Source organism: Stegodyphus dumicola, chromosome 3 (genome assembly GCF_044657685.1).
Source record: "Stegodyphus dumicola isolate Sdum_Otavi_A_Nest chromosome 3, ASM4465768v1".
Classification (NCBI taxonomy): Eukaryota; Metazoa; Arthropoda; class Arachnida; order Araneae; family Eresidae; genus Stegodyphus; species Stegodyphus dumicola.
In genome coordinates this window covers 139,408,926-139,421,088 of record NC_140770.1, presented here as the reverse complement: position 1 = coordinate 139,421,088, position 12,163 = coordinate 139,408,926, and the positions used below count along the sequence as shown (strand labels likewise).

The 12,163-nt window shown below is 32.0% G+C and overlaps 2 protein-coding genes across 7 annotated transcripts in view; both read left to right on the top strand.

The window, feature by feature from the left end:
• LOC118192818 (uncharacterized) overlaps positions 1 to 12,163 on the top strand; it is a 560,683-nt gene that overhangs the window by 306,960 nt on the left and 241,560 nt on the right. The window lies entirely within an intron of this gene.
• Positions 4,796 to 12,022, top strand: LOC118192816 (putative isocitrate dehydrogenase [NAD] subunit beta, mitochondrial). Its single transcript, XM_035363838.2, has one exon. The coding sequence runs from the start codon at positions 4,823 to 4,825 to the stop codon at positions 5,984 to 5,986; it is 1,164 nt and encodes a 387-aa protein (XP_035219729.1). The 5' UTR covers positions 4,796 to 4,822; the 3' UTR covers positions 5,987 to 12,022.

Genomic DNA, 12,163 nt, shown 5'->3' with positions numbered 1-12,163 from the left:
AGCAGCAAGTTGAAAAATCTGAACTGCAGGCACAGCGGAGCTAGTCGACACAGGGAACTAACTGACTCCGTTAGCTCAGATAAACCCCAGTGGGAACGGCAATTTAAGCGTTATTTATGTAGTTATTTATTTATTTAAATTCAAATATTATATTGTTGTTGTGGCTTATCTAACTTGATTCATATGATTAAAATAAGTCCACGAATTTTACATGGCAAGGATCCACAATGTGCGTTAAATACTCTATTTTGGCGGGATTACTGACCAATGACGAAAATGTAATTCAACTCTTTCCTTTTTCTTTTATATGTCGATTGTGTTTCTGTTATCTGAGCTAACGGAGATAACTGATGTAGCCGACCCATTTCCAAAAACAGTTTTTTCTCATAGGGCAGCAAGTTGAAAATCTGAACTGCTAGTCGGACTAGCTACAATCTGAACTGCTAGTCGGACTAGTCGACAAATGGAACTGGTTCCGTTAAGCGCCGTTCCCACTGGGGTTTATTTCAGCTAACGGAGTCGGTTCCATGTGTCGACTAGCTTCGCTGTGCCTGCAGTTCAGATTTTTCACCTTGCTGCCCTACGGGGAAAAACTAGTTTTGGAGATGGGTCGACTACGTTAGTTGTGTTCGTTAGCTCAGATAAACCCCAGTGGGAACGGCCCTTTAGCTCAGAAAAACCCTAGGCCCTTTAGACTATTGGAATTTCTGACACGTTACCAATTTGTCATAGGGCAACATCTCCTGCTCCTGTCAAGGCATCATCGAAGATTTAAAAGCTTTGTGCTGCTACTTTGCAAAGCGTAAAATACACTTATGTCCAAAATTATCTTTACATACCCAAAAATGGTGATATTCAATGAAATATCGAATCAATGTGATCCGTATTTGCAGGGAATGTGTGAAAACCAAGCCTAATTAGCATTATCCAATCAAAAGTAATCAAACGGTTTGTGATATGCAAATCTAGGCGTTACGTCATCCAAGGGTGAATCAAGCGCTTTGCGCAAACTGAATATTTGAGTGAATTTCTGCAACATAGCGTTTGATTTCAGTGTGTAGGGACTCAAAGCGGTTTGTTATGGCTTCGAAGTATCATTTGGAAGAATCTGTAAAGTGACGAATTATCGGCCGTTTAGAAGCAGGGCAGTCAATCATGGAAACAGCCACATGTCTGAATATTTCAAGACAGACAGTCTCTAAGCTATGGAAACAGTTTCAAAATGATGGAAGTGTTGTAAGGAGGCCTGGACAAGGTCGGAAACGAATGACAACTGCTTCTGAAGATCGGTATCTGGCATTAACTGCCCGTCGTAACAGAAAGGCTACTGCTCGCCAGTTAATTCAGAGCTTGCAGCCGCCACTGGAGCTGTTGCATCACGGCAAACAATATACAGAAGGCTTAATGAAAAAGGCCTTTATGCCAGAAAGCCAAGGGTATGTGTTTTACTGTCTTCACAGAAAAAGAGGGATCGCTTTAATTGGTGTAAAGAACATCAAAACTGGACTGAACATCAATGGTCCCATGTTCTCTTTACTGATGAGTCGCGGTTTAGTTTAACTGGTGATTCTGAACGTGTTTATATCTGGTGGGAGTCAGGAACACGAAATGATCCCTCGAACATTGTGGAACGTGACCGTTTCGGTAGTGGAGGTGTGATGGTATGGGGTGGAATAATGATCGATGGACGTACGCCCCTACACGTGTTCAGCAGCGGATCTGTGACAGGCCAGATATATCGAGATGAGGTCTTAGATCCTTGTGTAAGACTTTTCAGGGGTGCATATGGACCTGACTTTTTATTTATGGATGATAATGCCCGTCCATATCGAGCAAACCTCGTTGATGAATTCCTTGAAAGTGAAGACATTAAGCGAATACCTTGGCCACCAAACTCTCCTGACCTTAACCAGATAGAGAACTTATGGGAATACCTTGGAAGAGCAATTGCACGTATACATCCTCCTCCTAGAGATGTAAATGCTCTGAAGACGGCATTGCTGGAAGAGTGGAGATTAATTCCCCAAACTGTGGTTAACAACGTTATTTCCAGCCTTAAAACACGTTGTGATATGTGTGTACAAGGCAGGGGAGATCATATTCCATATTAAATTCGTAAGACTTAATTCTTTTTCTGAATCATTCCCTTTTTTCTTAACTCTCTTTGTCACACTTTATTACCATTTTTATTGTTTCATGCTACAATTTTATATCATATGAGGTGATCTTCAATTTTTTCTTTTGCATTTATGTGTCATCATATTATGTATGATTCCACGAAAATTCATTAAATTATAAGTCATAGTCTCTGAGAAATCCGTGAATTTATGCATGTAAACATAATTTTGGACATGAGTGTATTTACGTTTCAAATTTAATGACAAAACTTGGCACTAAAAAAAGTTTGTTGCCACTCAGGATAAATTAATAAATATTTATTTTTTATTGTGGATAAATAAAGATTTATTTGACATTAACTTGCTAGTGTTTGAACTGTAAGGGAATACTCGGTAAATAAAGGTAACTTTGTGATTACCCCTAGTTGATTCCTCCTAGAGATCCTAGTTGAATATTCAGTTTTAGTTTGATTTCTTACAACAGCTCTGAAACATATTCGCGCACTTTTGAAACAGATGTATATATTTAGCGTAAAATGTAGAATATTTTTTAAAGACTTATGGCATTCAATACTTTTAAATAGAGCAAAAATCTGTATTTTTAATGCTTTTAAAATAAAATTCGATTTCTTAGAAGTATTTTAAAACAGGTACCTTGTAAAAATTCGCTCTAGAACCAAAGGTTATGGTAAACAGAAACTCTTAAGTTTCTGTCATAGGAAGATTCATTCTTATCGCTCTTACAGAATGATAAATAGATTTCTTAATCAAAGTGAAATTAATGCCTTTTATTAAAAATTATTTTTAAGGTACAACTCTCTGTCGTAAATCTACTTTCTGCCGAATTCGCTTGCATGCGGTAACACGCAAAAGGATTCTTTGTAGCATCTTATCAGTAGATCGTATGCGCTTCTAACTAGATAACGGCCGCGCCGAGAACTGCTTGCTGAATCAGATGTTAAATTATAAACACAGAAAGCGATTCTTAGTAAATTTCAGAGTAAAAAAACTTTAAAATAAAATTTAAAAAAATTTAAATCTAAAAAAATTAAATCAGATTTTAAAAAATTATTTTATTTATTACTTTTAGTGGCAAAAAAGTTTCATTATTACCGATTTTTATAAGACCTGCATTCAAATACTCAATCTGGGTAGCACTGTACTTTTATTGGCTCAAACCCAGAATAAAATTTTGTAAAATTTTTAAGAATAGTGAACAGAAACTTGTTTCGTAGAGTGCTAGAAATCGCAAAAAACTTCCATATATTAATTAGAGTATGCCTATGAATTTTTAATAAAGCTCTGATATTTAAATGTTTGTGAATTTCTTTTCCATTACACTTTATTGCCGATTCAAGGCATAAGTATAGTGCTGCCATCTATTGAGATAAAATATAAACTAAAACGCATAGGCGGACGAACGGAATCGCCGTAACAAAATTTGTCTAGATTTAATAGGTGTAAGAGAAAATTTCTTCTTTAAAAAGAAACAGTTATATTAAAAATATTTCATGAATATGTATTGATTATGAAAGTTATTTATGTAATTGCCAATGCCTTAAATTTTAATAGAATTTAATCTCTATTTCTATAAATCTTCTTCATTAAGCGCGTAACTAGAAAACTTAATTGAGAAGATGTGAAGAGATAAAGCAGTCTTCTGTCTTATTTTTGCTGAGTCTTAATAATATATTCTTGCGTGCGTACGGGCTCGTAATAAATAGAATGCTTAAGTCCAATGAAAAGTGAATAAATTTATTCTTATCACAACAAATAAAACCAAAATGTTTAAATTTCCTTAGAGATATTCGTACAATATCGCACTATCTCACCGAAGTTATATTTTAAACTACTAAACCGTTCAACAGAACGTAATTCAAAACAGAGAAATTTAATCCGATCTCACCGCGAATTCGCTACAATCAAGCATAACAGTAAGTAAACAACTGAATTGAGATGTTTTTCTCCAGCTTTTATAAGCTTTTTAAACATGCACTAGAAACTTCTCGTATTTTCTTGATTTTTCCGGAATGCAAAAGCGTACAATTACGAGATATCTATTATTAAAATGTTAGATGCGCGTGCTTCTGTATTTAATTTTTCTGGCGTAGCTTTCTCTTCAAATAAGTCTCGTGCTGCATTGCACGGGAATATAAAATAATTTTAATAACAATTCTATTAAAAATAGCAAACTAAATAAATACGAAATCCGTAACAATATGATACTTTACGGTCTTTCTGCACTTAATTTAAACAAATTTATTCATTTATTTTGACAGAAATAATTAAATGAGCTAATCCATTGCACTTCTATCTGAAGTTAATGAAAATAAACTTTCTTAATTAATTATGGTTGTTGTACAAAAAATATCTGTTATACCATTTTATTTGCTTAAAAAAAGTGAGAAATGGGTTGTTAAGCAATGATCTCCGAAATAAAATCAAAATAAAAAGGAAATAAAATGCCAACTTCACAAATCGAAAAGCTATTTTATTCGTAAATTATCTCTGAAATAGTTTTCCATCAGGAACCCTTTTCATTGGATAAAATGGTTCCCTGACGTCAGCAACAAGCTGGGAGTGTGGTAGAATTTGATTGGAAGGACGTATGTGCTTCTCAGCTCGATAAACGTATACGTATTTTCCAAAGCAAATTTTTGAAGCTGTGTGAATAAAAATTTCCTTTCTGCTCTTGAGCGACCGCTATGGCATCTCGCAAATGTTTATCTAGTATTTTTCTCCGCGGTGGTGTTATTTTTGATAAATTTCGTCTTAATGGAGTTAAAACTCATGCTCGATCTATCTTCTGGTCACCGATATATAGTGAAGAGCAAGCAAAAAATGTTCCTAAAAGCCATGGTCGAGTGAAATGCACATTGATTCCTGGTGATGGAGTAGGTCCTGAATTGTGCCAGGCTGTCAAAGATGTTTTTCAGGCAATTAGTGTGCCGGTGGAATTCGAAGAATTATTTTTAAGTGAGGTCCATCAATCTATGAGTGTATCTGTCGAAGAAGTTTTGCAGTCAGTGAAGAAGAACGGAGTAGCGTTGAAAGGTACTCTTCAGTCTCCTTTCAGTACACACACAGGTGAGCTTCAAACATTAAATATGAAAATCAGAAAGGATCTTGATCTTTTCGCCAATGTCGTACATGTGAGAACATTCCCCGGTGTGAAGACAAGGCACAGCAATTTGGATTTCGTAATAATTCGAGAATCTACTGAAGGCGAGTATAGTGCTTTGGAGCACGAGAGTGTACCAGGAGTTATTGAGTGCCTGAAAATTGTAACAAAAGAACGTTCCCAGAAAATAGCAAAATTTGCTTTCGATTATGCCACCAAGAGAGGTCGCAAGAAAGTTACAGCTGTTCACAAAGCTAATATAATGAAACTTGGTGATGGTTTATTTCTGCGTTGCTGCGAAGAGGTTTCCAAATTGTATCCTCAAATTGAATTCTCAAATATGATTATCGATAACACTTGTATGCAGCTGGTGGCACATCCAGAACAGTTTGATGTGATGGTGATGCCCAATTTATATGGCAACATAATAGATAATTTGGCAGCAGGTTTAGTAGGAGGTGCTGGTCTAGTTCCTGGTGCGAGCTACAGTTCTGACTGTGTAATACATGAACCAGGTGCTCGTCATACCTTTGGAGAAGCTGTAGGAAAAAATATAGCAAATCCAACCGCAATGCTTTTCTGTGCGGTCGGAATGCTACGCCATGTGAACTTAGTTTATTATGCTAACTTGATTGCCGAGGCTGTTGAAAATGTACTGAAAGAAGGAAAAGTTCGAACGAGGGATCTCGGTGGTTATTCTAGCACATCCGACTTCACACAGGCTGTCATTGAACACCTTCCTCACTAAAGCATTTGCTCTAGAATTTAGCTACTTAGTTTTTTGTAGTATGTATTGAGAAAAAAATAATACATACTTTTTGCTGAAATATTTCATAATCATAGAATCAAACAGTTATAAGATATAGTCTTTTGTGTAACTTAAAATTATTGAAGTGAGTTATATTGGTCCAATGTTGACAAAAACAGATGTTTAAAATCTCTGTTTATTTATATATCTAATGTTATTTACTTAAAAATCAATATACATTAGAAAAAAAAATGTTCTCCAGTAGAGAAACTGACAATTTTTATTGAAAATTTGAAGTCAACAAAACATAAAAGATTTGTTTATAGTAAATTCTTATTTTCTGAGCTTTCAATTTCAGCATAATGAAATTTTGTTATAAGATATTTATTTTTGATTATTCATTGCTTCCTTATATAAATATTTATTATTAATTATTTAGTACTACTTTATTAAAGTGGTCATCCTATAAGCCCTTATTGGCATTTGAAATTCTCTTATTGTGAATTGGATATATAAATTCTTCAATTTTAATATTTCATTGCAGTGTAGCAGTGGCTGCTTTAATTAGGAAGTATTTTTTGTTTTATAACTTATTAATTGTGTTTATAAAAATTTAGAAATTAATTTGAGAAAGTTCTGTAAAATTAATTATTTTGAAAATAAGATATCTGAGCTAATTTATATTATTATTTAATCTGTAAGTGCACTTGAGAAATATCAGAGCTTTGATTTTTTTTTGCCTACGAAATTTGAAACTATTTTCTGTTATGTAATTGAAAGTCTGATGTGAATAATAGTCAAATAACTGTAAAATGTGTGTTTCTACTCAAATCTTGTTGGAGATGCATGAAATATTAATAAAATGGTAAAATATTTCAGTGAAGGAATGTAGGATCATGTATTAAATTATATAAAGTATATTAAAATACATTTATTGTTATGCAAATCTGTGTTAGTATATTGTGCAATAGCATACTTGTTTGGTTATTTCACATTAAGATGTAGATTTAAAAGTCTGGTGGGCTGTAGTTAATGGATTGAGGAGATTTAACTTGAATACTTCTTCATACAATTAAAAACTAAAATTTGTTGCAAAAGTTACGTGATTTAGCTGTGGTCTTTCTAGCAGTTTCACTTCTTTAAAACTCTTTAAAGTTGAAAGAAAAATTGTAAAATTTAAAATGTTTATTGTTACTAAAAAATTATCTATAAAAGATATGTGAAATTTTCTTTTCAAATTTGTTATAAAGGATAGATTTATGATGAAACAGTTAAGGAATTATTCGTTGGTTCAGTTTTGTTATAAATAAATTTAGACTATTTTGAAATGGTTCTCATGGAAGTGATCCAAAAGTTTTTATCAGAACTCTGCTGTTTATTTTAGTCAGGGCTGGATTAACCATTAAGCCATATAAGAACACCACAAAACAATCCTTAGACATTCAGGAAAGATTACACTAAAAATTTTTCCATTGCAGGGTAAAATCTGCAATGGAAAACCAAAACTGAGAGAGAGAAGAAATGAAGAAAAAACTGGTATAAACGTATGTGGATGCCCCTAGAATCGTTTTGATGCTTAGGGCATCTAAAAGCAAAAAGTGCAATTTAAAGATATTAATTTCATAATAGGTACAATAAATTCTGAACACCTGAAATTTCAAAGGACTAGAATAAATATTCGAGGAAACTGAAACCGTCAAAAAACCTTCAAACACTGTATAACCAAAATGAAAAGCAATTAAAAGTATTAAAGAACTGATTAAAATTAAATGAAATTAATTATTATAAAATTATATCGAGCTGATTTTGTTGGTTTTAATTACTTATTATTTAAAATAAAATCGTACATTATTCATATGCATAACAATATTATTTTGACCATTTTTAAAATTTATTTCCTTTCGTGAAAATGAATTTTAGTATGTATAATAGAAAAGATATTTCAGTTAGAACATTTTTATGCATACTATAATTTTTAGCATTTATTGCATTTAGTATAATACCAGTAGTGTATAATTTCATATACTTGAGTACTTGTTAACCTTTCTGTTTGAGTTCTGAATGTGATATTGTCATTATATTGTAGATGATGTTAAAATGTAGTATCATGTAACATGATGTAAGTGCAGTACAAAATCATAACACTGTCTGTTTGGCATTTAAAAGGCTGGCCATCAGATTTTCTGAAGATATGTAATCAACATTAAAAGCCTGACTAACCAGATAAACTAAAGTGACCAGAATATTTTAGAATTTTAGAAACTTTATTTTTTCCCCAAAAAATCTGAGCAGATGGGAGATTTATAAAGTTATTTTGTAGCATTTTTTGGACAGTGTCGCAAATAGTGGAATTTAGCACCATTAATGGACAAGTCACAACACAGTCATAAGATCCTCACATTGGCATTATCCAAACATAATTAATTCTTGATTATTTAGTTCAGTTTTATTATTAATAAGGATAAGTTAATTGCTTTATCTGTTTTCTCTCACATTTTGAAAAAAATTAATAAAATATGGGAGCTGTCTTTTACAGAATATTTGCAATGGAATATTTTAAAAATTATGAGCTCCTAGCATCAAGAAAAGTGTGCATTTATGGGCACAATATGCAACTTAATTGTAAAACAGATAAACAATTGCAAAGCAAGCATACAAATTTATAACAACTGATTTTAGTTTTTATGTCAATATCCATAAAATGTACTTCTAGATTATTGAACTAAATATGAAGAGTGATTTCTTTTAAACTTCTGTTAGAATGATCTGTCTATGTTTAGTGTTATCCCTATCAACTCTCATGGTCAGTGGGATTTCATAATCAAGATAAGATGTTTTGTATGTTTAAGGCCTATGGTTTTATTTCTAAAATTCCAGAAATTGTACAGAATGCAAGATTGAAATTTTTTTGAAATCACTGAACCCTTTCATTGCCAAGTTCTCCAGCATTAAATGCGAGCTGTGGACTACCATTTATTATGAATTGAATAAATTTTAGCTTTTAATCTGAAATATAGTAATTGTGTCTGAAAACTTTTTAATAGCAAACTAAACTGCCAAATTCAACAATATTAGTACTACTGCCTTGATATAATTCAGCGATATTTTATGGAAGGAAAAGAATGGTGACTTAAAACAATTAATAAATCTGCTTGCAAGTGGCTTTTGTTTTAGTCAAAATTTCATAACAGTTGTTTTTAAAGCAAAATACTGTTTTCCTAAAGAATTTTTACTGTAGTTCCTCCTGTTACAGGCAAATCCCTTAAGGAAAAATCAAGTTTAAAACAAAAGTATGCTTTATATGTGTATAAAAAAAACTCATAGGAACAAAAAGAGTGCTTACAAAAATGGTGAGGTGGTTAAAACTGAAAAATTATCATATGTGTTGCTGAAGAAGTGTTGTGCACATGATTGTCAAAATTTTGTGCAATCTACTGAGGTAGTTGTAGTGTAAGATAAGTACCTAAAGTCTTTTATTTTGTCAGCATTAGGAAAGAAGTTTTCGACTTTGAATCCATGTTTTTAACACTAGAAAAAGTCCACAAATAAGTGTAGATTTCTCCAGTGATCCTGATCTAATAAGTTAAATTTATTATATCAACTCTGAAGAAATGAAGGGAAAAAATTCTCTGTTCTCTTTATCCTGACATAAATTTGATTCTTGATCTTTAGAATAAAAGGATAAAAAGTAAATAAACAAACAGCATGTTGTAATTTTTTTTTTTAAATCCTTTTAAAATTGAAACAAAATAGTTGTTGCATTTGGAATGCATACATTTGCATTCAGGCTATATATACACCTCAAATTTGAGCATCCAGACATTTTTAGTATTGAATGCATATGCGAATCTATAGTCATATTAAATTTATTAGGCACAAGCATATATACAAGTTTATAAATGCATATAGCATTTCTATCCATTATTGCCCACCAGTAGCCGAGCGGTAAAATCGCTGAACATTGGTAGTTCAGTCAGAGGCTCGAATCCTGGCTGCATGGGCAATTTTTGTAGTTTTCACCTGTGTTTAATGTGTATACAAACCAGTTTCCCTTAGAAAGTCCTTCATGAAGGCATCCTTTTCCTTAAACAGATAGTTCTCGAGTGCTGTGCCATAACCAAATAATTCTATCCATTATTAATTAAGAACAGAAATGTACAAAATCTCTTAGTCCACTAGAGACATAAAGGAAAATCTAGTTCATTCATTTAAAGTTGTATGTTTATATAATTTTAAGTCTTCATTTTTAACTTTATACTATTGTGGTTTTAGAAATTGTTCAAATTAGAAATGAAACTTAGATTTTAATACTTGTATTAATTGACTAAAAAGAAAACATTATACAATAATAACTTATTTCCTAAATTAATACCTAGGATATAAATTATTTTAGGTGCTTTTCCATTATGTGCTCACAATCTAAACAAATTTCTAAATGGTTGATAATGTTACCTACATTTTTATTAAAGTGCCCAAAATAAATATTTAAAAAAATATATGCAATATCAGCAGATTAAATAATTAGTATTTATTGAAATAAACTTCATTGGCTTTCTCAAACTTCAAAGTTGATTTCCAGAATAAACTGTTTAAGCAGTCACTTCGATGACAGAGCTGAATAAATCTTTTTTTGTTATACGAACTCTGCTAAATGTTGTTAGTTGTCGTTTATTCCTTTTTTTGACTGACTCCCATAAACATTGTACAGTCTGCATATGAACACCATTTTCTTGGTCTACAAAATTCAGTCTCTAATTTACTTTGAAGTGAAAAAAGCCTGCTCTTTTGAGTTCATCCACTTTATATACCTTCCAACAGTTGGAGTAGATAATGGATCCCTTGCTTACATTTTCTTCAATACATCTGAGCAGACAATCTGCCCCTCTGTTTAAAACAGCAACAAGGAATTTATCTTTTATGTCACTACAAATTCCTCCAGAAGCCCACTGTGGTGGGAAAATACGCCTGGCATTATTCATCTGCTTCGTGAAAAGAAATTCGTCTATTTTGACGATTTGCCCTGATCCTCGTATTTTTTTCTGTTCTTGACCCAAAACATTTTCAGTGCAAATTTCTGGTAGATAATTATTCCAGTCAACAACAGTTATGTGTTTTCACAAATTTGGATGGAAGGCAATTCCATTAAACACAAATAAATGAATGTTATGGCAGTTGTGAAGGGGAGATAATAATTCTTAAACCACTTGCCTTTTATGGTGCTAATTTGATTCTTTCAAGAGTTAAATAAAATGGTTTGTGCAGACTGGAGCATTTTTTCTCTGAAGGGATAATACTGCTTCGTTTATATTGAATCTGTTTGTTTCATTGTATGGAAGATTAAAAAAAAAAAAAAAAGTATCGTTGCAAGGACTTCGAACTACAAAGAACTTCGAAAGCCAGATCAAAACATAAAAACAAGTTTAGCCACCTCAAAATATTTAGTTAAGATAGTTTTCACTTCTCCACGTGTAACTGACTATGTCTTTAAGAAATTTGTTTAGATTGTGGGCATTTAATGGAAAAGTACCTTATTTTTAACTTTTTTTTAATATTTACCAGTTTTTATTGTCATATATTTTTAAATTTTATAACAATTAAAATTTTTTAATGTTTTATAAAGTGTTGGCCTACTTTATTAAAGAATGAGGAACTGTAAGAGTTTGTAGTAACAATAATATTGATGGTATCTTGTCACTTTTAAATGAATTTGTTTTTCTTGTGAATATGTTTTCAGTGTTGTGTATGGATTAAAAGTCATCATATATGTTGGCTTTTTTCAATCATTTAAATGTGAGATGTATTTCTGGTTTCTGAATTCTGTGACACTGTGATTCAAGTATTCAATTAAATCCTTTTTAAATGAAAAATATTAGCACTGCCATCTTGTATATGGTAATAAAAAAAGTATTGGTATAAAAATTTATGCCATGTTCCTAGTTATACATGTTGTAGTTAATAGCCATACAGAGCATTATTGTACCTTGTGATACTGTAGCTTAGAGCATATGTGAAGTAAATAAAACAGATAAATTAAAATATTGTGCAGTTTCATAATAACTGATTATAGCCTAATCCAATAATGTTATGTATCAACTCAAATGCACAGCTGGAAACTTTCTTGTTTTCTCGACACATCTCCCAATGTCTCGGTAGGTCTCCAGACTCTCGGTTTTTAAT